The sequence below is a fragment of the Halichondria panicea genome, chromosome 2 (assembly GCF_963675165.1).
Source record: "Halichondria panicea chromosome 2, odHalPani1.1, whole genome shotgun sequence".
In the NCBI taxonomy this organism is placed as follows: Eukaryota; Metazoa; Porifera; class Demospongiae; order Suberitida; family Halichondriidae; genus Halichondria; species Halichondria panicea.
This window is the reverse complement of record NC_087378.1, coordinates 6,891,731-6,916,625: the sequence shown is the minus strand read 5'-3', so window position 1 is coordinate 6,916,625 and position 24,895 is coordinate 6,891,731. Positions and strand designations below refer to the sequence as shown.

Genomic DNA, 24,895 nt, shown 5'->3' with positions numbered 1-24,895 from the left:
GCATCCAAGCTGAACCTAGCAGTGAAGAGCTCTCTGATTGTTCATCTCAACCAAGACTCCAATAGGTGAGTTTATAGTACATAATGCAGTTGTAGGCCTAGCTATTGCATGCGGTGTGGGTGTTTAAATTTATGGCAAAATTGTTCAACTGCTAGCTAGGCCTGCAGCTAGCTTGTTGCTGTGGAAACAATAAACAAGGTGATTGAGGTACGGTACGCGGTACGGTTGCAGCTAGCTAGGCTAGCAGTGTTACAATACATGTAATAATAATTATAGCTAGATCTAGTTACCCGCATTCAATTGTCTGGGACTAGCTAACTACATGCAAGTGATAATTACAGTAACTTAAAGGTAATGTAATGTGTGAACGAAGTTAATGTTTAATCAATACGGACTTGATGCTTGCAAACATGGGTGGGTGAATGATATAATTAAGCTACATGAGTGCATACAGTTATAGGCAAGTTTTAGGAGGAATAATTATACTGACAAGTCGCTATGCTAACGTGTCTTGTGTTTGTTTTTAAAGCTTTTAACTCTCTTATTTCTATACTTACAGCTTTAATTTTAGGTGTGATCACATGGGTAAGCCATAAATGTTGCGCAATTATTCATGAACTATGCCATAATGAGCTGACTTTTATTACCTGTCAAATATGCCAATTTGCTTATCGCACCCACAACAATGACTAACACTGTGCTCTGTAGTATTCATGGACTATGCCCTAATAGATTGACCTTTATTGTAGACTATTTGCTAATCAATTTTGTTTGCACCAACAGTGCAGATTAAAACAAGAATGGCCGATACACCAGTTCAAGACCCTGCCTACCCACCTCCTGCACCGTACCAACCAGCTGACCAACCTCCAGTTTACCCACCCGCTGACCAACCTCCAGCCTACCCACCTCAAGCTGCCTACCCACCTCAGGCACAACCACAACAGTACCCTCCTCAGGCAGTATGTGTGTGTGTGTGTGTGTGGGAAGGGGGCGTTGCTGATAATGACTTATTGGGTCTATAGCTAGTAGTTTGTATTGTGCTGCACACTCTAGCAACTGAAAATTTTGACAGTGACAGGGTAGACAGAGAGTAGACATGAATCATTTACCCTACAGACAACTGTTGTTGTGACGACGCAGCAACCAGTACAGGGGCCGGCGGTGTTCGGACCGACACCTGTTGTGATCACTGACTCCAAAGGACAGCAGGTGGGAGCACTGCATGCAGTTTTGTGCATGCTAGATGCTACAATAAAAACGTCTTTTTTGTGTTGAGCGCTTATGTTCTCTGTAGGTCACCACACAACTGGACTACAGGAGCGGTATGATGACGTGGCTTGTTGTTCTTCTACTATTTTTCCTTGGATTCTGGTGCTGCGCTTGTATCCCGTTGTGCATGAATAGCTTCAAGGATATCTACCACATCAGTCCTACTGACGGCACTGTGGTGGGCGTGTACAAACGTATGTGAAGACAGAGTTTTTGTTACAACAAAAGACATGATCGATAGTATAAGCTGACTTAGTAATTTTTTAGCGTACACTATATAATAACTTGTATAACCTGCATGTATATACTATAAAAGTTATGATTATGAATGTGTGCAGGCTAAGTATATATAGTTTATGAGTGATGAGATATTATTATGCCCTATACTCATTGTGAGTGAGCTGGTTATATTTGTGAAAAAAAGGTGTATAGACTAGTTACTATATAAAGCTTGATCATAGATCATAGCAGCCTTCAGTACTCTAGTTATAATTATCTGCCACGAATCATAATCTCACAATGTATTGTTATTGAAAAAACAGGCTGAGATTATCCTGTCAATTATATACACAGTCAAAAATTGCATGCGTGTAATTTTTGTCTCAATGTGTGTCACCAGGAGTGCATGAATCATGCACTCCTGGTGTCACAAATGAATGCATCCAATCAACAACCAAGCCAGCACAATAACATGTGACCACCTTAATTGAATTCATTGCTTGAGCCACACCCTAAATTCTGTCTACGCTTGCAAACCAAAGTGCTCAGCTAATTAAGCTTTTATTCTTCATGGACTACAAGGCTGGATCCCCACCTCCCTACCAGGCTATACCAGTGAGTCTAATCATGAGACTACTTAAATTGTGTTTTGTATCTCTTATCATAGGACTCAGATCATGCATTTAATCAACAACAAGTGGTCGTACAGCCTTCAACTTATGGTACCCCCCTGCCTTTAGTATTTGCAGATGTCCCAGTGACCATCACAGATGCTCATGGCAACCAGGTATGCCCACCCTCTAAAATATACAAACACTAAAAAACTACATTCGAACTTTTATTTCTGTATGTGCATGTGCACACGCTGACTGTTCTATAGGTTTGAACAGAGCTGGATTATCGCATTGGAGCTATGACGCTGCTTATTGCTGGGATTATATTTATTCTGGGGTCAATGTTTTTGCTGCCCCTATTCTGTGTCTGCATACCATGCTGCATGAAGTCAACTAAAGATGTTTATCACATTAATCCAACTGATGGCAACGTGGTGGGAGTGTACAGGAGACTGAATTAGGACCTGATGAAAATACATGTAACCACAGCTCAGTATTTTGTTTAGCCTCGGTCCCAGGCCGAATTTTTTTTAATAGAACGAAGTTGAAAAATAGTTGTCGGCCTAGCTAGAAACAACTCGGGCTGGAATCGAGGCTATATTTTGTTATGTTGTTTGTCAATCACATGTCATTCACACAATTGAGGGGTGGGGCTACATAAATCTGCAAAATATTTGTTGATCATATGACTCACTAGCACTAATCATATGTCTGCTTCAGTGCATAGTTCTAGCATTCCCTCCCCTGGCCTCAGAGTATACAGCCATATAAATTGACTTCTCTATCATGGATCCCAACGCCCCTCCACCCTACCAAGCTGTTGAACACCCACAGGTATTTATAGTGCAGTACCCTATAGGTATAGCTAGATTGCTGTTTAAATAATTATTACACATAATCATTGTTGCATGTGTTTGCATCCCGGCTCAGGTGAAAGCAACGGACGGTGTCACAATCATACAAACACAGCCTACCTATGGTTCTTTTCCAATCGTATTTGCAGACGTCCCTGTGACCTTTACTGATGCTCAAGGCAAACAGGTACACAAAGCACAAAGCCTTGCCTACATCGATGGTCCATATATAATTATGGTATCTTTCCCCATTTATACCCTGCTAAACTGTATGATCATGTTGCTGACTCACAAGCACTGTTACACGCAACAGTGACAGCTTGCGAGTCTAGTATAATCATGCAGAGTAGAAACGTTTAATCTCTCTACTTGATGTGAACATTTTCCTATGTGTGTCTACAGGTTCAAACACAGCTGGAATATCGCATCGGAGGCATGACTTGGATTGTTGTGATGATTGTTCTCATTCTGGGAATGATGTTCCTATTTCCTCTGCTTTGTATCTGCATACCATGTTGCATGAAGTCCACTAGAGATGTCTATCACATCAATCCAAATGACGGAAGCATTGTGGGGATATACAGAAGAATGTCATAAACCCATTATCCTTGTGTGCATGTACAACCATTAAGTTATGTGTTTTATCTGTTTTATCTCCTTGTACACAAATTTAATTGTCTCGCGGAAGCCAGACCCAAACATACCTCCTCGATGAAACGCGTCTGGCTTGCGAGACTACAAATTTATGCCAATGTTGTGTACGCACCACAGTCAGGAGGAGTGCTTCATGCATGAGTAGCACTCCTTATTGGTGATCCCGCGTTATTTTAGAGACAACTCGGCCCGTTCCTTTGGAACGGCGGCTGATTCATGAGACTAGGAATGCAGTTAGTGATCAATAATTCCATGTGGTTCTTATTAGGGTGTGGTATCTGCTTGTCACTGCAACTGCACTTGCACTATAATTATATAGATAGTTCTTGAGCAACAGACTCGAACTCAGATTCAAAGAAACGAACACTGAAAGGTATAGAATACTGAAAGGTATAGAATAAGAAGGTAGCTGTAACTTGTGTAAATACTATGAGCATTCTCCCTAGCTTGTATTATTAAGCCTTGTGTCAGCAATAATCAATTATAATGCCACAAAGATACACTACCGATTTTCTGTGCAGGATGTCAGCCCCACCACCTTACGCGACTGACCAACCTCCTCAACAGGGATACCCTCCTCCCCAGCAGGGCTACCCCGCACAACCAGCGGCAGCGTACCCCCCACAACAACAACCGGGATATCCCCCGCAGCAACAAGCAGCATATCCCCCGCAGCAGCAGGTACGTATTCAATCATGATTATAATAGGGAAACCATATCCTTGGTTATGCATGATTACACACATGAAAGCATTAGAGACTAATTAAAGTATGTGTAGGAAGCTGTGGTTTACTTGTATGACTGTGCATGTGGTATTATACATTCTCCACGTGTGAAGGTGCAGACCTACATTAGGCATAGATACTGTAAATTGTATGGTTAGGTGATGCTCTCACATTTGCATACACTAGTTGCTATGTAGCTTCTTATTATTCTATTCTCAAAGCGAGCTAATTGCTACATACTTAATAATTATGCTTCATCGCCAAACATGGGATTGGTGCCGGTTATCATACTTATGAGTATCATATTTCACTTCACTGTATATAATGCACACACATGAGCAGGGGTATGCTGAGCAACCTCCACCAGTGCAGCAACAGGTACCATACACAGTCACACAGAATAATGTGTATGTCATAGGTTACACACTAATACATGCGCACATTTACAGACAGGTCATACACAGTAGCATAATTATGCATACTATAGCATTACCATTACTGTCGGTCCAGTAAGCTTTTGTGACCTAATCATTTTTTTATAGTACGCTTAAATAATTATTGCATCTTCACCTCATGTGCAGACTATAAATACTACTGTGGTGACAACACAGCCGCAGGTGGTGTCTCAGCCCCACTTTGGAGCCTATCCCGTTGTGGTCACGCTGGCCAATGGACAGCAGGTACTATCATGTATATTGCATGTATGTGCTCAGACACTTAGAGTTATTCTTCATTTGACCCTTACGTGTGAGTGTTACATGTACAATGCTGTCCTCATGCATGTATATTAGTGTCATACCCATTTCCTGTTCTGTTGTGTGTTCCATAGCTTCTGTTGTTCTTATTCATTTAACACCTACCATAGTCACTTCCATGTACAGTGCTGCCCACAGTGTGTATTTAAGCAAACTACTGCCCCCCCCCCACACACACGCACAGGTTCAGACACGACTGTCCTACAGGAGCGGTGTAATGACTTGGCTGGTGTGTGCTGGTATCTTCCTTGTACTGTGTTTTTTCACTGGATTCCTTGGTGTCATTGGAATTGTGGCTTTCTGCATTGATGATCTGAAGGATGTCTACCATCTTGACCCAGCAGGAAACGTTGTTGGCGTGTACAAGCGTATATGACCCCCAAGAACCCTGAACTATGAAATGTGACAGAAAAATTATTATACATGTAGTTAAAACTGACTCCTGCCATTTATACAAATGTAATATAATTTTATTGTAATGTTGACATAATTATGGTTCATATAAAGAGTTTTTTGAATTTTGCTACTGTGACTGATTTTACTTCACATAAAGTCGTCTTCTACTGCTCTGAAGTCCACTTCTTCGTCATACTGTATAAGTGGGGGTGACTACAGCTACAGAGTTATGCAAATTACACAGGCATACCTTGTTAGTTTTCATTTGGTCATCAGTCATTACTGACTTATAGCTCCTGAGGAATAATAATGATGTTACATAATCAGTTGCTACACCTACTCACTTCACTTCGGCCTCTCTCATCAATCTATCCTCTTCTTCTCTCTTACGTTGTCTCTATAGTTAGAGGCTATTATCACCAATTCTCAACTAATTCATTAAGTGCTCTTTGAGATCCACTAGCTCACATATTTATTTTTGATCGGCTAAGCAAACACAGTAAGGTATACCCCACCTCTTCCTCCTTAGCGCTCTTCTGTTCTATCCTCTCTTGTCTGTCTCTCTCCTCCCGCTCAGCCCTCAGGTCAGGATGAGCTTCGCGCTTGGTCTTGTTCAGTCTGTTCACCACGTCTCCTAACTTCTTCTCAACCATCACTGTGTGTACCTATAGTCAATTAAAAAACATGACTATTGTTGTGTTGTTGCATCTGTACATAACAAACCATGCAACACTAGTCTAGTCTTTGAATTGTTATGTACAGATGCATACATTGATAATAGCAAGTACAAAACAATGTACCGTATAGCGGGTAATTTTCGTGGGGTAAAATATTCGTTATTTTCGTGGGCAGGCTGACCTCCACGAAATTTTATCGTAGGCGTGGCTTATCTGAACGTAGGAATGCCGTGCAGCCACGAGACTAAATGAAATTTTTACTCACGAAAACTACCATTTCTCGAGTTGAACGAATTTTTTACCCCACGAAACTTACCCGCTATACGGTATTGGAAACATAATTTCAGGCTGTACTTTTAAAATGCAAACTTTGACCTCACCTTTCTCGAGTTGTGGAAGCCTACTTGCCCAACATCCATTCCTGCTGTTTTCTTGAGGTTACTGAACGGAGTGTAGACCACTGACACATTGTTTATCTTGCATCCTGAGGAATAAATCCAGTTTCGGTGCACAAAAATAATAATGATTACGGCCTGGTATCTATTGCTTAATCATAGGCGTAGCCCGTCCATGCCCATCTGTTAAAAGTTAAGGACTACATACATGTATTTATACTCTCTGTACAAATATTCAACTTTTTTGCTAGACTTTAAGTTGCTCTCGTGGATTCTATCACCATAATCCCTATTTAACGAAAAAATCTACCTTGAATACTGTTAGCTTTGACCAGCTGTGCACAGTCCGATACCACCTCTGGAGGTATAGCCTCCACTGTCATACCCTGCAATCCAGTGATACACATTACACTACAGGAAAAGACGCATAATTATTATTATCTCATGAAAAGTACAAGTATGTACGACTACAGTTGATGTAATTGTTTACCATTGGTAGTCGTAAGTACACATGTGCTGAGGACAGCTTGTCGACATGAAACCTGATTGGGTATTCAAGATCATGTGATACTTTCTTGATAGCATTCAACGTACCATACATCTTCTGGGAATCCCCATTTCAACAACTCCTCATCTGGTAAAGGGTATAGTGTGTACAGTACAGATGAGAATAGCTTCGTACCTCGAACTTACTTTCATATTTGTCCAGACCCATGTAAATGGTCATAGGAGGCTCAACCACTGTAGAAGAACAATCAGGATATCAAAAAAACACAGCTCATAATGTATGATTAACCCTGATCATTTACCTGCACACACGAAATAGAACACCATCTTTCTGATCTTCTTCACACAATCCTGCAAGGGACCAGCCCCACCCCCGCATTTACACTGCCACGTGGAGAAACCGAGCAAAATTAATTAAAAAACAAGCACAAGCAAGCAAGCAAGATTCTGAGATTGTAGGTTCCTTCAGACCATGTACCATGTACCAATTAGGGCTTATATATCATTCACATCATTATTCTGCATTTGACAGGTTCAGTATGACTGGCCTACCACTCTCATTTGTGTTGCTGTCCCTGCTACTAGTGATAGCAGCCCATGGCCATGCTACCCCCAAGTCCAAACTCCCCTCTCTCCCCTCAAAGATTGTACAGGAGATCCAATCCTACCAGCCGATCGCTGATCAGATCATCAAGTATTCACTGACTGGTCTTGGACAGAATCAGTCTTATGACAGACTTTCCGTGTTCACGGATAAATTTGGTGGCCGACTGTCGGGTACTAAAAACTTGGAGGATTCTATTGACTATATGCTCGATGCACTACAAAAGGACGGGCTGGATAATGTGCACGGTGAAGTGGTGAACGTGACACACTGGGAGCGTAATACAGAGTACGCAACATTGTTGGAACCTCGAGTCAAGGACATTGCTATATCAGGGCTTGGTTCTAGTGTCGGCACTGGTGCTGATGGTATCACAGCTGATGTGATTGTTGTTCGGTCTTTTGATGATTTAGACGCCCATGCAAGCGATGTCTCCGGCAAAATAGTGGTGTTTAACCAGAAATATGTCAGCTATCCGGCCACTGCTGGGTATCGAGTCATAGGTGCATCAAAAGCTTCAAAATACGGTGCTGTTGCAACTCTTATTCGCAGTGTGACTCCACAATCCATCTATAGCCCACACACAGGAATACAGGACTACGTTGGCAATGTAAAGAAAATCCCAACTGCTTGTATCACTGTTGAAGATGCTGAATTTTTCGATCGAATACAATCGCGTGGTGAACCAATTAGAATCAAGCTCTACATGGGTGCTGTCAACTATGACATGTCTCTATCTCGTAACACAGTGGCCGAGATCAAAGGAAGTGTATTCCCTAAGCAAACTGTACTGGTTAGTGGACACCTGGACAGCTGGGATGTTGGAGAGGGAGCCATGGATGATGGTGGTGGGGCATTCATCTCATGGCAAGCACTTAGTATCATCAGAAGCCTAGGACTCAAACCGAAACGCACTGTGCGACTAGTGATGTGGACGGATGAAGAAGCTGGTGGTGTGGGGTCTCAGCAATACTATCAGAAGCACAGAGACGAGGCTAATAACATTAGTATTCTGTTTGAATCGGATGAAGGAGTGTTTACGCCATATGGTATGTTGTTCACTGGGTCCCCCAAGGCTAAGGCGGTCATGGCTCAGATTGGGAAATTGTTACAGGCTGTGAATTCAAGTGAGGTCTATGACAACGGAGGTGGTACTGATGTGCAGTGGTGGAGGAAAGATGGAGTCCCAACGGCAAGTATCGCTAATCACAGCGAAAAGTATTTTTGGTTCCATCATTCCAATGGAGACACCATGACTGTGTTAGACCCTGTGGAGATGAACATGTGCTCTGCTGTGTGGGCTGTGTATGCCTATGTCCTTGCTGACATGGACGAACTGTTGCCTAGGGACTGAACCCATTGTGTGTAGGTTCATATTTTTTGTATACACAGGTATATATTTGAATAGGTGCATCAATGTCAGTATTGGTTTTCATAATGCAAAATTAGTTCTGTGGTCAAATTCCCTTTGCACTACTTCGCTCAATAAGTAAATATACGCGATACCAGACCGAAGTAGCAAAGCCGAAGATGTTTCTAGGGCGAGTGCTACTGTTTACTATCCCCGGGTGCCCGTTCTGTACTCGGGCTAAGAAGCTGCTGAGTGATCTACAAGTACCTTATGTGGCCGTGTGTCTGGAGAAGTTCCCTGAGCGTCGCTATGAGATGCAAGAAAGAACTGGTCGGAGAAGTGTGCCTCAGATTTTCTTCAATGCCAAGCACATTGGAGGCTATGATGATATGAAGAAGTTGGTGAGACTTGCTATACTGTACTGTTTGTACAGTGTTATCTCGTACTTAGATTAAGTCCACTAAACGTCTATGTGTACACGATGATCTACTCCTGCTCGTCTAGTTGAGTCTAGCTAGCTAGGCACCCGGTTACTGCATGTACCCGGTTTTACGATAGTAAACAGTAGCACTTGCCCAAGAAACATCTTCCGCTTTGCTTACTTTGGATTCTGGTATCGCGTATCTTTACTTATTGAGCGAAGTAGCGCAAGGGAATTTGACTACAAAACTAATTTGCAAAGCCTTTACTCTAGCAGGTTATGTTATAGATATATACAGCATTTTGTGTTAGCTAGCTTCTGCTTAGTATAGTGTACATTAATACACTAGTTGTTAACGAGCCCTAATTAGGATATGGGAGCCTCTGGGAATGTGTCTGTGTGTTTAGTGTGAAACCTGTCAGTTAGCGTCATGCCAGGAAGTGAGTCTATCAAACACCATTCACACATAGATAGAAACGAGTGTCTGTTATTGTTCCAGTGGGAAACGTAGCCACAATTTTTAATTGTCAAATCAGAAGGAAATAAAATATGCCCATGTGTCAGATTACTAATCCCCCTCCCCCCATGCAGCATGATGAAGGGAAGCTAGAGGACCTACTCAAGGAGGTGGCAAGTACTGACGTTCCAGCCGACGCCCCTGCCCCGCCCCCTGAGGATATTGACTCTGAAGATAACCTGGAGCTCCTGCCCAGCCAAAGAGACGGAGGTGAGTGATATCATGTTTAGTGAGTGGATATGGGTAAATTCTCCGAGGATTCCTACCAGTCATTGCATTGAGACTATAATTATCTATATAATTATAAGCTGACATAACTAACACATCCTCCACACGTATGCATGCAGCCGTGTGTCTGTCTCTTCAAGGAACTATATTCATGAACATATTTATTGTTGAGACTATTTGGCTGACATATAATTACCCCACCCCCACACACAGCCAATGCCAGTGAGTGCCTCACCAACGACTGCACACCTGACGAGCTGGCTGCTCTGGTTCGTGAGATGAGGGACAGCAGTGGACTCATTCGTGCTCACACCTACCACCTCGTTACCTACAAAAACTGCTTCATCGGGAAAGATTTCGTCACCTGGCTTGTTGAGAAGAAAGGCCTAAGCTGTAAGTGTAATGGAGCGCCTCTTGAAACACTATTATAACAGACCAAGTATTGTACTGAACCGTGTATGTGCCCCGGCCATATCAGATGCTTTCTTTTGATTATGGCTTTATATCTTTTCACTCAGCTCGGGAAGAAGCGGTTAAGTTTGGTTTGGAGCTACAACAGAAACAGTTCTTTCATCATGTGACCTTTGACCACGAGTTCAAAGACAACTCACTCTTCTATCGTCTCCTTGGCGACGGGTACACGAGAGCACTGAATGCCCAGCTGTCCTTTGCCTGTATACCACGCCCTGGTATGTTAAAGCTAACAATTGTATGAATAGATACAGTGGCCAATTGTTGAAGTTTGCCTGTTAGAAGACTTTGTACATGCAGCTGTTGATGTGGCTAAGGACCTGAGACGGTACATTGTGGAGATATATGATGACTTCCTCACTGCTGATGGAGCGGTAATTATACAATCATTAGTGTCAACTCGACATTGTATGTTATTACTATTGGTGCCATACACAAACATTTTCATTCTTGTACGCAATCACTCCTGAGACGTAAGACATTGCTACCTCCCCTCCCACACACACTACAGGCAGTGGACTACAGAGGGATCAGTGCAAGTAAGAAGTTTGAGCGATATGTGCACGCCACGGCAGAGTTGAAGAGGGTGGACCTGAGCTCTCTGAGCCGAGAAGAGAAGCTAGCTTTCTTCATCAACATGTACAATGCCCTGGTTATCCATGCGTTTGTGGTTCAGGGACCACCCAACAACATGTGGAAGAGGTTCAGGGTAAGTTCTTGAAGCCAGGAAAATAAATTGCAGATATTACATGTAGTATAGCTTCTAATATAGAAATGCAGTGCTAATGACATGTTGTTCTAAACTCATCATTAAAGTTTCCTCATACTTTGTAATGGCCTTGATTGTTTGTTGATAGTCTTGGCTTATGCCAATGATGCCATAATTACAGAGAAGTACCCAACATCGGAGAACAACAATACATCATTACCTTATTTGTCATTACGGTCCTTATTGCTTTGTTCGTACAGTTCTTCAACGTAGTGAGCTATATCATTGGTGGTCGTGTATACACCCTCAACGACATTGAGAGCGGCATACTGAGGGCAAACAGGAAACCAGTTGGTGCATTCAAGAGACCCTTCTCCAAAGATGACCCCAGGTACCCAATCTCTCCATTCGTTACTGTTAGTAGCGGTTACAACCTCACCTGCATATGTTTCTTCCTTGTTGTAGCATTGTCATAATAATAGCACAGTCATACCTAGCCTCCTTCACAAGGCCTCAATAAGGAGGCCTGCTACTGACTGCTTGCGCATGTGCAAAATTATTGGATAATATTCCCGTAATGTTTCCCATTAAACTGAATTTTTACCCGAATTATATCCTGAATAACATAATTATACAGACAAAGAATACTCTTCATAAAGTCAGACACAGAGCTATATAGCTAGCTAGCTAGAGACAGAGCTGTATTGGTTACAGCAGTAATTTCTTTCTGATAGAGTCGACTTTCACCAAGGTTAGTGTCAGATGGGTGTGGCCTATCCATATAGGCTATTGTCAGCCTTCCCCTCCGTTCAGAGGATTGTTATCCACACTGTTGCAGGCTGTGAGTCCTTTGTTAACATAGTAGGCTAAGGGTAGCTATTAGAATGCTATCACATGGGCTAGAAACCTTCACAATCACACTTCTATCCACTTTCTTCAATCCACTTCCGTTCGTTGTGACGTCATTGTTTTACTGAGCAAATACAATGGTATCCGAATTACCCACTTTCTGGGTAATAGGTGGCGCATGTGCAAACAGTCGATACCAGGCCCTCTCTTCGAGGAAGAGCGGCCTGGGATCGAGGCTAAGTCATACCATGTAGTTTTATAGGGTACACGTGTTTATATTTGTGTGCATGTCTTCACTCTGGTGGTTCTTATAATTTTACTTTTTGCATTTCTACAGGCTGAAGGTGATGTTGGACGAGTGTGAGCCATTGATTCACTTTGCCCTCGTGTGTGGAGCCAAGAGCTGTCCCCCCATCAAAACATACTCTGCACAGGTAGGCAAGGACAGCAAAATCAATACAGCCTATTCTTATGACCACGTAACCAAATTAAACTTCACAAAATAGTTTTGTATGTGTGCTAAGTGTGTCATATCACTGGGTGCAGTGAGTGAAAGTGTATTTCTTGGATTGAGCAGTCAGTCTAGGAATTTTATCAGCGCTACTGATTATCTTAACGCATGCTCATTTTCCAGAGGATTAATGAAGAGTTGAAGGTTGCTGGCGAGTCCTTCATGGAGGGAGAAGCTCTCCTGGTGGACACAGCCAAGAGAGAGGTGAGAATAAAGAACAAGAGTCTATTTCCTAAGTGGTATTGTCTGTTAATACTACCATTGTGAGTGAGTTGTCATGCAGACACACCATGATAACGTTTTCAAGGGTGCATAAATTCAGTGTGTATTCAATCCTTCCTATTATAGATCAGTGTGACGATGATCATGAAGTGGTACAGGGTTGACTTTGGGTCATCTAACCAAGAGGTGAGTTTATACCGCTTGTGATTTCCTGAACCTTCAGTGTGTTGAGGAAACACAGACGTTTGTTGAGAGCAGCTTGAAGAATTTCTCCTCTCTAGTTTGTGTTAATCTCAATACTTTTAGGGGTGGTGAGGGGGGTATAGCCTAGCTATGTAGATGCCTCAACCTAGCTGCTATCGAAGTAGGCCTATGTTCATTAGCAAGCTTGACCTACAGTATTGTGTGATTCAGTGGATATTTTTTATTGCAGCTGATCCAGTTTGTGATCGACCATTTACCCGACTGCAGCAAGAAAGAGCAGCTTAGGACAATGACCCAAGAGCCAGGCAAAGAAATCAAGATTAAATTTCAGACCTACAACTGGGGCCTCAATTCGACTTAGGAGAAACAATTGTTGTGTACATATAGAGACTGCATAGAGTTCTATTTTATCACAATTTTATGACGGTTCATGTACCAAAATTTAACTTGTCCAATTTAGGGTGACCGGATGTGGTTTAATTGCAAGTGTAAATAAAACCATACCGGAAGTAGCATGTACAAGCAAAATTAAAATACAAGGCTGTACAAGCTAAAGCTCAAAAGTCGATTTGCTGCTAAAACTTTAAAGATGGAGCACAACTCTATTAACGGACACACTACTAATGGGGGCAACTCTGGAGGAGAGCACCAGAGACAGTCCTCAATGTTGGAGAGCACTGTAGGAGATTCGTTTGTGCTGGTTGGAGCTAACGACGTTCTGGAGCAGTACAGAGCACACCTCCCCCGCAGGAAAGGGCACAGAACGAAGGTTGCTGAGGGATGCGGTGGTCTCAGTTGTGCCTCCTGGTTCTTCCTATTCCTCTCCTTGATGCAATGTAAGGGAGGCTGTAACTAGCTAGCTGTGTTTGTTTAAGCTCCATGTTGTGTTTGTAGTATGTGCTACTGAAAAGTTGTTGATGTGTACATGTAGATACATGTGGTGTGCAGTATGCTTTAGTTATACCAGGAGCTCCTCATGTGCCCCTGGTTATACTAAAGACTATGTGTACCCTGGGAATTGGATTGGATATGCATGATATGACTGTATAAGTCTACCGAGACAAAAAAATTAACAAGCATCCAATTGCATTGTAGGAAGCTCTAGCTCTAGCTAGTCAGTTCCTCTGTCAAACAGCTCCTGGTCGTGTGAATTATCTGAGCCAAGGGACAACACCTTATTGTAATACATGGTGCCATTAGGTGACAGGGTAAAACCAAGCTTTAGCTCATTTCCTTTACGAAGGTTTAATCATTTCTCCAATATAATTTGTATACTTGAGCCAAGTGTATTATTAAACAGCCTCTACTTTGTTGTCCTTAGCATCGTTAACCTTTCATATTTGGAAGTTAAATTTCTGACATAGCATTATACGCATAGTCATGGTGATAATTGCTGTGGTGTGTTTCCCTCAGGCTTCATGCATACCTTATCGAGCAAATTTATACGCTGTGACAAATCTTTCACGGTATATATAGACTGGTTTCCTTCTAGAGCAGATAAACAGCAACCTTGAAAGTAGTAGCATGGTCAGCTTTCGATTGTTGTGCATTTCTAGGGCAGGGTGTGGTTCGACAATTCACTGATAGCTATACAAGCTGGCATTTCAATCTCATATTGCTCCAGGAGGTTTTGTGTACATAGAGTATAACTTAATCTGCACACATACACACAACGCACACACACAGTGGGGTCTCTGTTATCACACACACTCTCACTCACTCACACACACAGTTCTGGCAGTGTCTGGAATCCAGATAACCATTGCTGTGTTGGGGCGCTTCACTGATGATAGACTACCAGAGTATGTGGAATGTCTGCAAACATCCCTGATCAGTGAAGACGGCAGAATACCAGAAAATTTCAGTATCTCAGGCAACTCCACTTTTCCAGTAAGTCGAGAAGAAATTAGTAGTATTGTGTAATTTTTAACTTTGTGTACTTTTTCATGTTTTCAGCGTTTTGGGGAAGATAAAGCCATCTATGTCTACTTTTTCATTGCACTGGTGCTTTACAACTTTGGCCTGTGTGTATATGCCGTAAGTCTTTACCACAGACGCACATACCTTAGTAACACATTGTAACCACACACACTCGCGCAGATGACCCAGAAGAACATTGTAGAGGTGTATGCATTCATGGTGCTCAACATTCTCGCTATGGGCTATGCTTGTCTCCAAGTGTACCAGTTCAGGGGATTTGGAATTGCTTGTGAGCCCATCACATTTGTCGGCTATCTAGCTATGAGCAATGTGAGTGCTCAGAGCTTAGCATAATTATAGTCATAAGAGACTTAAAAGAGTTACTACGTGTAGGTATCGTGAATGCACTTTAGGAACTGTTTTTGATTCCTAGTGTTTCCTTGTTACCCGAGGCGCGCGTGGGCGGCCACGGGTATAGTAGTATGTTGGTCTGTTTGTTTGTTTGTTTGTTTGTTTGTTTGTCATGCACAGGTATATCTACTCACCTGGATGCCACAGCGCTGCGTTTACAGCATAGATAGCCTTCACACAACAATATCTTGATTTAAATAGTGGCAGATTTTGATGTTAAAGCTTCATTGTCGAGCAAAAGCTAAGAAGCTTGAACTTGCACGTTGGCAGCTAGCTAGCTACACGTGGCCTTGATTACGTAGTTGCAGCTGAAGTGATCCTTACCAAATATAATTATAGTAGAAAGCTAAAATTGTGACTGGTTGTTGGCTGACTCTGGATCCTATACTCCAGCCTGGCAGGAGCCATACCTCTTTAAGTCTAAGCTCCAGGCTTCTTTGCTGTCATCCCTGTCCACAGTGCATGTCTAATGTGACATGTACCACTCAATGTTTCAGCATGCCTCCAAGTCTGGTTTAGTTTTATTGCTCTTGAGTTGCTGTGCTAGTCATACATGCTACATGCACTGCATTATCACTCTTCTGGTTTCTTTATTATCATGTCACCAGCCGAGGGTTTGCACTTTAGTGCTCTAGTTCATTAGTGTAGTTTGAAGAGGTTCGGAGTGCTTTTTTTGCAGCAGACCGCATAATCATATTAATAGTAGTGCACTCACTCCTGATACACTTTATAACCTACTCTCACATGTAGGTACACCAAATTTGTATACAATATCCTGTGTCCTCTCATCTGTTGTATCACTCCCCCCCCCTCCCTAGGTGTTCATTCTGCTCATCTTCACTGCTCTGTTTGGCCTGCTCTCTCTCACCATCTACGTGGAGTTTGGCTGGAAGACATATCGTCTGCTCAACTGCAATCCTGCCATGAGATGTGAGTAGGTGTGAGCTGAAATAGTTCAAGTGTCTATTTACAAATTGTCTGACGTTGCATCATAATAGAGAAGCTCAAAGCTCCAAAATGTAGTATCATTTTTGATATGTTAAGTTCACTGTTTCCATAGTGTATACATAATCTTGTGATGTGTAGTGATATGCAGCTCCGGAGAGAGTGACTTTTCGGCCTAGCCAAGTATTATGAACCCCAGTTATGTATTTGTGTAGTTCCTAAATGACTGTTGTACTCTTTCTCTCCCTAGACTACTATCGAGTGTATCAAATCCTGATGAGCCTGATCAAGATAGTCATTCTGTTCTTGGTAAGTACACGTGTGTGTGTCCAACTTCTAGGCTGTTTATCATGGTTTCTCTACCACAGCTCATGTTTACCGTTGGGCAGTGTATTCTGATATTGACACGGGAAAATTATGAGTGGGGAATAACTGTTGTGCTCTCGTTTGTTATTTTGGTCCTTGCTTATCCCATCATCTATCTCGTGGTGAGTCTATACAAACAACTTGTTTGTTATACAGTGCTCACCCTTTCAACTTCTCTATAAATCGACCGTCTTTAACTTCCGCAATTTTTATTGTACGTGTATGAATCTGTGTGTATTTTTGACTCAGGTGACGTATGAGTGGAGGTTTGGTTACGTCCTGATGTTTGTAGCTGCTTTTGTGTTGGTTGCCTACTGTGTCTTCAAGATTGTCAGGTGAGTCCACACTAGCAACATTCCTCTAGAGCATTATTAGGTGTGTGTTAATTCACAGCATCTGTTACTCTTAATTTCACAAATTATTTTATAACCCCCAAAAATGTCAGCCATGCCTCACTGTCTCCTTCCAGTACCCCTCTTTAACCATGCAACTTCCTCCCTCCCCCTCAGGTTTGCCACCCTGAGTTGCCCTCTGTGCTTGATACGTGTTGAGGAGGTGGCCAACCAAACAGCTGCACTCCTTAATGCCACCGGTCTGCAGGGCACCAACTTTACAGACACTGAGGTGCAAGCTCTCTTCGCTCTCGACAGAGTGGAGGACTTTGCAAACCTCATTATGCTCGGTGAGATCCATTAATTGTTTGCACACGGGTTGTTTATAGGCCCTATGAAATGATAGCAGTTCTGTTCTGAAATCTTCGGTATTTGATTTAGTCATTATCCATACTTGCTTTACCATTGAATCCTTGCTGCAAAACTGTGCTTTTTTTACACCCTTTTGTTTGAGATTGGGTTTGTCTCTGACCTTCACCACTCCTTATCACCATGTGCTCGGGTGTGCATTAGTATGGACGCTGCATGATTATAATTTATCTGACTGCAGGTTCCCTTGTCCTACTGTTTGTGCTGATAACTTTTGTAGTGTTCATTCATCACCTGAGGTTCTACAACGAGGGACTCAAAGAATACTGTAAGCCGTAGCACCGTACGTAATTACTTTGAGTAAAAACCGTTGCGACTAGACCAGTAGAATATGCAATCAGGCAAGGATTGTGATGCCATTCAGAACTAGGGTGGTTACTGAATTGTGAAGTCAATACATGTATAACCCTAACTATTCTATCCTTCCAGTTGATGAGCAACAACCCAATATGTATCTGAACAAGCATTGTCTGAAGAGTTGCTATCATTCTGGTGCCTATGACGTGGATGATGTTGAACCTAACAATGGCAAAAAACTGATACTGCAAAAAGATATCGAGAAGAGGCACAAAGCACAGGCTTCTCAAAGCAGCACTACAAGGGACTCAAGGCTAGAAGAAACAGTTAATACGTCGGAACCTAACTTTAACGAGGCCTCTTCCAATAAAGAACAGCTGAGGCGTTTTTCAAGTATCGAGGAGACCTATACTGTACCAGAGCCTGGTTTCAATATGGCTCCACCCACCGTTGGGGTTCAGTGGGACCACAATGTATAATGTAGCTATAGATTATTTGTAATTAGATGTCCTTTTTTGACTGCATGCTACCATAGATGCTACTACCTGTCTTTTATATTTTCCAATAATTAGATATCTCCCTTTTGCCAATGTAATGTGTCAATTATAATTTTGTGAAAGACATACAATTAAGGCATGATGACAAGTTAATACCTAACTCTAGAGAGAAAGTCAGTGAAGAAAGTTTGCAGAGTGTTGCTCCATCCCTCAGTGGGACTTTTGGGACTTTCAGGGTTCTGTGTGAGTGAGGGCCGAGGGGTTAATGTGAGAATGCATTATATCATAGGGTGTTAACACATTAAAGCTATACAGGAACCGTTGTCACGCTAGCAACTACGTAGATTGTTAACCTACTTCCTCCTGTTCCGGTACCACTATGACAGAGACATGGTTGGAGGACCATTCAACTGCACACTTGAGGAGGGCCTCAAAGAACTCAAGGAACACAACCTACACATGGGACATTACCTTGTATGAGTTACTATATAGTGTACAGGGAAATTGATAGCCTATGGAAACCACTTAGCAAAGAAAAGTGATAACTGGAGGAAAGACACCGAGTGGAATAGTAGATGAGTTCACATACATTGAGGTCTGTGTTGTAGTAGCCCTCATTGTAAGCCAGGGGATCATCTTTAACCAGGAGAGAGGTGACCTTTGCAGCTGTGAGAACTCCATTGATCATGCCGCAGTCCTAGTGGGTACACGGTGTAAACACCATAGTAGCTAGTGCATGTACAGTAACACACCTGGAGGAGCAAGAGTGTGTCTCTAACAGTGACTGCTCTCTCATCAGTAGCACTCTGTAGAGTTGAGAATGTATGTACAATATGTACCACTTCAATTTGCTAGATTAGAAGTGTACATGTACAAAAATTAATGTCCATGCTGTTGTACACATGCTCAATAACAAAGTAAAGTGCACGTTACATGAAACTGTATAATACAAGTACTTTGTTTCTGATGCTCTCAAACAGTCTCCACACGTCCTCCCTGTAACTCATTGTCAGCTCAGTGTTCTCCCTGCCCTGTCCATACAGTAGCTCTCCGAGGGACCCTGCTAGCGGCAGGATGTGGGTTGATATCAGCTCAGAAAGATGCCTCGACAGTCGACCATTCAGGGTGTCATTAGAACGCTGGCTGGTGGGGATACCCTTCTCATTATAGATAAAATTTGCTAGGAAGACCAGTACTTGTAGGAACTCCCTCATCAGGAAGGTGGTGTTTGGATCGTGGGCAGAGGAGGCAGGGGAGTCAGGATCTGCAGAATGGTTTTTTATTGAATGGTGAAAATCATATTCTGAAAGCTTCCAAGTTTTGCACACAATCAAACTGTGTAATGTGTATTTACAGTACACGTATGGCTGATACAGTCAATACAGTCAAAGATCGGATACAGATCACAGTCTTGCTAGTGACTGTACCTATTGCGATGTCAGCCTCATAGAGTGTGAAGCCGAGATGGTGTAGCTTACAGTCCCTGAGTAACCTCCATAGCTGTAGTCTTGTCATGGTGCGTTGTGGGGAGGCCACTGCCTCAGAGCAACCTAGAGAGCTGTGTGGGGGGAAGGAGTGGTGGTATTAATTACTATACACAATACATTATAAGTGTCTTATAAGCATATAGAATCTTGACAACTAACACTCAGGGGCTTGAAGAATTCCTTTAGGTCAAAACTATTTTTCTAGGATATTTTCCAGCTACATTAAGGCACACCGCTGTACCTATACAGATGATAGATGACTTTGAGCTGTGTAATGAACCGTAGTAGAACGCAGTGGACCTGCTTCAGCTCGTGCTGCTTGTCATCATGGAGCGGGATGACTCGATGGATCTGAAGATTGAATTTCTCAGTCACAGAACCTCCACTCAGCTGCTCTGAACTGTCAATGTCACCTAGAGGAAATGTACACGGTTTTGAACGGGTACAGACTAGGCACTGCTGCACAATCAAATACACAGTATAACAGGTAATTCTATGAATGTACATAATAGCTACTCCTATAAGGCATAAAGTAAAAACAGCTCTCACCGATGAGACTGCCTAAAGGGGTCTTTGGTCTGAAAACCCTTTCTCTCAGAGAAGAGCTCTGTTCGTCTGCCATCGTGTCAGCATCAAATAGTCCCTCGTAGATCTTGCCACTCTGGAACACAAATCGTCCCTGACCATGCTTCTTGTTGTTGGCCCATTCACCAGTGTACACTCCACCACTGTATGGAGAGGGTTACAATTAAACAGTGAGACCGTAATTTGATGATAAGCACACTACACATACGTACACGGATGAACCAGCTAAGACAATAAGAAATACTCTATAATTATAGTGGCTAGCCAATCGTGATCAATAGTGATCAATGATTACCTTGCATAATAGAAGGTTCCCTTGCCTTCTCTTACTCCATTCTCCCAGTCTCCAACATAGCGATTGCACACAGGGTACTGCATGTAAGGCAAAACCATCACATAGCAACACAACAACACCACTATTGGTACAGTACCTGAGCATTGTCTGTCCCACCGATAATCCACACATGTTCCCCGTATCCAGTCTGCACACCGCTCACCCACTCCCCACTGTATCTCTCTCCTCGATCCAACCAGGACATGGTCCCCTGACCTTCACGCTTGTTGGCATGCCACATACCCTCGTACACATTGCCAGACCTGGGTGCAAGGTCGGGTAAGAGCGTGACATTGTGAGTGCAATGAGATAGAGGTCCTTTAACAGCAATACAGCAATATAAAAAATTAGGCTATAGATAATTATACACTCCAAAGCACGAAGCCATGGAAAAGTTCGTAGAACACACTCTCACCTGTATTTCCTCACTCCATATCCCTCTATCCGATTGGACGCCCACTCTCCATCATAGTAGCTGAGTCCGTTTTCATCGTATACCAGTTTGCCTTGTCCCTCTCTGGCCCCGCCCACCCAGCTGCCAGTGTATGTTGCACTCGTGTGTGCACAATAGTACGTTCCAGTACCGTGACGCTTGCCCTTGAGAACCTCACCAGCATAAGTACTGCATATGTAAAAGAATGATTAGATTAGATGAACTATGTCACCAAGTTACAAGTACCTTCCATCAGGCCAGATATATGTTCCCTGTCCTGTGATCTTACACTCTCTGAAATCTCCCTGGGGAAAGGATCATCACTTTTGTCACCATACATTGTATGATGGATTTTTATTTACCTCATACACAACGCCATCCTTCCATGTATACTTTCCCTGTCCATCCATGAATCCATTGCTGAAACATCCCTACATCAGTGGATGATCACATGACATGCATCGTCCAATCACATCTCTCTACCTGATACGAGTGTCCATCGTGGAACTTGGCACTCCCCTCGCCAACAAGATTTCCATTCACCTTTGTCCCGGTACAACTAGAGCATGCAATACCTACTAACATAGGAATTCAGATATGTACATACAGACGTACCTGCTCATGATAATGTCAGCCAGAGGGTACTTGTTTTCAACCCGATCCACCAGTTTAATGCAGGACCGACTGTAATCCAACTTTCTCTGCTCGGTCAGAGACTGTAGCGTCGAGGAAACAGCCGGCAGAAGTTCGCCCTTATCTAAAGACAGCGACATCTTTTACTGTTTTTTATTTTATGCACACAGCCTAGCTAAACAGTTTCCATGACAATAATTATGGAAATATCAACGATCTTTACCACAACAATACAAAATATGATGTGGGCGTGACTCTCTCCACGTGTAAATCTCTATGAAGACTGTTTTGTGGCTGAGATCACTTCTGTGTTGGTAAGACATAAGATTCTGTTTTGCTAGATATGATATCCACCCTTGTAGGAGAATGAACGGATCACAGGCTCAGTCCACAGTGGCCGGGTGTAATGGTGACACTCATATCCTGAAGTCTGACCGACACGGTCAAATGAGAGTGTACGACGCCGTTGATGGGTATAGACTCAGAGCAGACGTTGTTTGCTTCAGGGATACTCGGAAAGAAGAAGTTCGTCATTTATCGAATTTCCCTATGATTTCACCACATTGCTCCCCATATAAATAAATAATAATTATTATCGCAGTATAAGTAATAATCCACATGCACATACACTGTATACTGTATACTCACTGTCCCATCGTTACACTCATTATCAGATGCTGTTGGTGACTGCTAAGAGCCTGGACGTGTGGACGATCCCGGGTGGAGGGTACGAACCTGGGGAGACGTTTGAAGAGACTGCACTCAGAGAGGCTAATGAAGAGGTGGGTGTGGTCAGTAAGTATGGTACATGAATCTCCTTATAGGCTGTGTATATATATACAGCACCATCATCAATACTAGTGGCACAATTCCCTGATTTCCGTTTGTATAGCTGATGATCGATCTTGGCCATTTTGGACATTCTAGTGACATGTGTGTGCAATAATACAACCTCCACTCACACAGGCAGGGGTGGAGGGGACGATACTGGAGTACTTAGGAACATTCGATGTAAGCACTCTAATCACTATTATTATTTGTGAGTTTGCAGTTCCCTTATCTTGAGTGACTATTTTTATAGCTATCCCTCTGTTACACTAGTGACAGCTTATGCACAGTCCCTCTGTTACACTAGTGACAGCTTATGCACAGTGCACTTCTTGTTTGGCCTATTGAAACTGGTACTATAATGGTGAGTATTTCCTATTGTAGAAACAATAGGCTTTAGCCACTCCACTAAAATCTTGCTAGCTGTACTACCCAGGGGAATAGGGAATCACTCATTTCCTAGCCATATAAGCACATAATTATAGTACAATATAGAGCTATGTGGACAATGACTTGTGGATACTTAGCTGCCATCTATAGTAATATCCGTCTCCGGCTACCAACTGAATATGCAATTTCACTATTAGTGACCTTTGAGTATCTTTTCGTAGCATCCCATAATTTAAACTCATGTGTGAGTCACAAGGGTTCAACCGTTTATGTGACTAATGTGTGCGTTTGTCCCATATCCTTCCTATAGGTGAACCAGATCAGCATAATTATGCATGTAGTTGATGCCCTAAATTGGTAGAGCTGTATATATTATAGCTTTAGTGCATGGGGTCCAATGGTGAGCTCTTTTACATAGTTTCTTAGAATCCAAGAACATTTTCTGGTTCAATTAGGACCAATAATAAAGCTTGGGAAATGGCAAATTTAGGGGAGTTGCTGTATTGCACATGTTTTACCATGTTGGTTACCAATAGCTACACAAGGGTCACCATTAGTTGGCTTAGTAGATGCAATCTGTCACCACTGAGATAGCATGATGCAGCATGCATGCAGTGGGAGCCCTTGTTTATCCCTTATCACTACATGAGTAGAGCATAACCATATATAACAGTGCTAGAAATATCTCGTAGTAACAGAGGTGATTTTATCTACTCACGAATCAGCTTTACCGAATATATTACGATGAATGCTCTCTGTGTGCAGTTCGTAGTAGACAGGTGGCACTGTATGATTGTCGCCAGTTGTGGTAGTGATAACTTGTGTGGGTGGCATTGCTCAAAACTGTACACAACACGAACCGTAATTAAGCTGCATGTACCGATTATAATTATTACATGATAATGGTTGTTTTTTTGTTAGTATACAATCTATGCTTACCTGCATTATAATTATGAATCCATATTGTCTGCTCTGTAGTAAGCATGAAAAAATGGAGCTAATTGTCTGTGTGTAGTAGAAGTACACACTAGGCCCAATCCCTTCACTGTAGGCCTGTACAATGACCGTTGTCTATAGCTGTCCATCCATTGTACAATCTGGTTTATTAAAGCTCCTTTTCTTCTCTCTTTATTGTCTCACAGTATTCTGTCAAAAAAACAAGAACGAAATTGTTTACTATGGTGGTGACTAAAGAGTTGGATAAATGGCAGGACATGGAGAAATGTGAGTTAGTCTGGCTGGGTGTCTGCACAATCTTCTACTGACTGTACTGTGTTTGTAAAAATTATTGTAAGGGCCACACTTGTGTCTCAAATGGTTTGTTTTGCCATTTACTATTTGTCCCAAACTTCCAAGTGAGATGCAAATCACAGCACAGTAGGTACATTCTGTAACAGTTCTGGTTTCAGTCTTGCAAAACATTATCAACTTGAGAAAATAATATTAGTATAAAAATACAAAACATGCTAATTGATTGTACAATTAGTAGGCTAATTGTAGAATAGTGTTCTTGCCAAAATTAATAGCCAATATTTTATGATAATGATTGAAATTGAAGTCTCAATCGTTTGTTCCTTCGTACAGGTAATAGACAGAGGAGGTGGTTCTCAAGAGAGGAGGCAGTTGCCAATATACGAGTGGGAAAGCCATGGAAGACTGCATGGGTGCTGCTAGCATTAGAGAACCTCCATAGTGACATTTAATATTATTTATTTCACACAACATTTTCCAGTGTATAAATCTTTTCTGGCACTTTACTGTACTGGTCTATTGTACTCTCTATATAAAGCCGCGGTTATGATTGAAGTGCATGCGCTATGCCTGCATGGCCATATGCATAATTAATTATGCTA

At 42.3% G+C, this 24,895-nt stretch overlaps 8 protein-coding genes and 1 long non-coding RNA gene across 12 annotated transcripts; 7 read left to right on the top strand and 2 right to left on the bottom strand.

Annotated features, from left to right (window-relative positions):
* Window positions 1–1,469: 1,469 nt before the first annotated feature.
* LOC135331155 (uncharacterized) lies at window positions 1,470–2,394 on the top strand. Its single transcript, XR_010392939.1, has 3 exons — window positions 1,470–2,106; window positions 2,159–2,278; window positions 2,372–2,394. It is a non-coding gene; the product is annotated as an uncharacterized LOC135331155 (long non-coding RNA).
* A 357-nt stretch (window positions 2,395–2,751) lies between these two features.
* LOC135331154 (uncharacterized) lies at window positions 2,752–3,662 on the top strand. The gene is made up of 3 exons (XM_064526220.1): window positions 2,752–2,939; window positions 3,036–3,146; window positions 3,362–3,662. The coding sequence occupies exons 1-3, from the start codon at window positions 2,892–2,894 to the stop codon at window positions 3,554–3,556; spliced, it is 354 nt and encodes a 117-aa protein (XP_064382290.1). The 5' UTR covers window positions 2,752–2,891; the 3' UTR covers window positions 3,557–3,662.
* A 169-nt stretch (window positions 3,663–3,831) lies between these two features.
* Window positions 3,832–5,616, top strand: LOC135331153 (cell death-inducing p53-target protein 1 homolog). Of its 2 annotated transcripts, none has more exons than XM_064526218.1 (5): window positions 3,832–3,986; window positions 4,135–4,294; window positions 4,681–4,716; window positions 4,920–5,018; window positions 5,278–5,616. In XM_064526218.1, exons 2-5 carry the CDS (start codon window positions 4,136–4,138, stop codon window positions 5,467–5,469), a joined length of 486 nt encoding a protein of 161 aa, XP_064382288.1. In that variant the 5' UTR covers window positions 3,832–3,986; window position 4,135; the 3' UTR covers window positions 5,470–5,616. The 2 variants fall into 2 exon arrangements, with proteins under 2 accessions (XP_064382288.1, XP_064382289.1); XM_064526219.1 differs by having other exon boundaries at window positions 3,878–4,003.
* Window positions 5,497–7,457, bottom strand: LOC135331151 (coiled-coil domain-containing protein 25-like). The gene is made up of 10 exons (XM_064526213.1): window positions 7,371–7,457; window positions 7,255–7,302; window positions 7,156–7,195; window positions 7,052–7,103; window positions 6,872–6,947; window positions 6,547–6,650; window positions 6,005–6,154; window positions 5,834–5,886; window positions 5,740–5,785; window positions 5,497–5,684 (listed from the first exon to the last, which is right to left on the bottom strand). The coding sequence occupies exons 1-10, from the start codon at window positions 7,393–7,395 to the stop codon at window positions 5,637–5,639; spliced, it is 642 nt and encodes a 213-aa protein (XP_064382283.1). The 5' UTR covers window positions 7,396–7,457; the 3' UTR covers window positions 5,497–5,636.
* Window positions 7,384–9,134, top strand: LOC135331149 (carboxypeptidase Q-like). The gene is made up of 2 exons (XM_064526211.1): window positions 7,384–7,523; window positions 7,601–9,134. The coding sequence occupies exon 2, from the start codon at window positions 7,608–7,610 to the stop codon at window positions 9,024–9,026; it is 1,419 nt and encodes a 472-aa protein (XP_064382281.1). The 5' UTR covers window positions 7,384–7,523; window positions 7,601–7,607; the 3' UTR covers window positions 9,027–9,134.
* A 26-nt stretch (window positions 9,135–9,160) lies between these two features.
* On the top strand, window positions 9,161–13,601 carry LOC135331148 (uncharacterized). The gene is made up of 11 exons (XM_064526210.1): window positions 9,161–9,424; window positions 10,036–10,171; window positions 10,403–10,582; window positions 10,708–10,878; window positions 10,961–11,034; window positions 11,172–11,369; window positions 11,630–11,760; window positions 12,556–12,652; window positions 12,853–12,933; window positions 13,078–13,137; window positions 13,385–13,601. Exons 1-11 carry the CDS (start codon window positions 9,203–9,205, stop codon window positions 13,514–13,516), a joined length of 1,482 nt encoding a protein of 493 aa, XP_064382280.1. The 5' UTR covers window positions 9,161–9,202; the 3' UTR covers window positions 13,517–13,601.
* A 56-nt stretch (window positions 13,602–13,657) lies between these two features.
* LOC135331146 (uncharacterized) lies at window positions 13,658–18,445 on the top strand. Its single transcript, XM_064526208.1, has 11 exons — window positions 13,658–13,991; window positions 14,888–15,045; window positions 15,112–15,192; window positions 15,256–15,405; window positions 16,305–16,416; window positions 16,682–16,740; window positions 16,800–16,919; window positions 17,047–17,132; window positions 17,307–17,479; window positions 17,740–17,826; window positions 17,988–18,445. Exons 1-11 carry the CDS (start codon window positions 13,745–13,747, stop codon window positions 18,332–18,334), a joined length of 1,620 nt encoding a protein of 539 aa, XP_064382278.1. The 5' UTR covers window positions 13,658–13,744; the 3' UTR covers window positions 18,335–18,445.
* A 5-nt stretch (window positions 18,446–18,450) lies between these two features.
* Window positions 18,451–22,033, bottom strand: LOC135331144 (radial spoke head 10 homolog B-like). Of its 2 annotated transcripts, none has more exons than XM_064526204.1 (15): window positions 21,807–22,033; window positions 21,675–21,750; window positions 21,554–21,622; window positions 21,438–21,496; window positions 21,174–21,380; window positions 20,856–21,021; window positions 20,720–20,796; window positions 20,389–20,567; window positions 20,081–20,252; window positions 19,780–19,910; window positions 19,309–19,616; window positions 19,105–19,158; window positions 18,942–19,049; window positions 18,710–18,805; window positions 18,451–18,591 (listed from the first exon to the last, which is right to left on the bottom strand). In XM_064526204.1, the coding sequence occupies exons 1-15, from the start codon at window positions 21,962–21,964 to the stop codon at window positions 18,502–18,504; spliced, it is 1,950 nt and encodes a 649-aa protein (XP_064382274.1). In that variant the 5' UTR covers window positions 21,965–22,033; the 3' UTR covers window positions 18,451–18,501. The 2 variants fall into 2 exon arrangements, with proteins under 2 accessions (XP_064382274.1, XP_064382275.1); XM_064526205.1 differs by having other exon boundaries at window positions 18,463–18,591; window positions 18,706–18,805.
* Window positions 22,034–22,059: 26 nt separating this feature from the next.
* Window positions 22,060–24,804, top strand: LOC135331152 (diphosphoinositol polyphosphate phosphohydrolase 1-like). 2 transcript variants are annotated; one of them, XM_064526214.1, is made up of 6 exons: window positions 22,060–22,138; window positions 22,187–22,349; window positions 22,499–22,606; window positions 22,791–22,835; window positions 24,185–24,266; window positions 24,627–24,804. In XM_064526214.1, the coding sequence occupies exons 1-6, from the start codon at window positions 22,101–22,103 to the stop codon at window positions 24,743–24,745; spliced, it is 555 nt and encodes a 184-aa protein (XP_064382284.1). In that variant the 5' UTR covers window positions 22,060–22,100; the 3' UTR covers window positions 24,746–24,804. The 2 variants fall into 2 exon arrangements, with proteins under 2 accessions (XP_064382284.1, XP_064382287.1); XM_064526217.1 differs by lacking the exon at window positions 22,791–22,835.
* The last annotated feature ends 91 nt before the right edge of the window (window positions 24,805–24,895 follow it).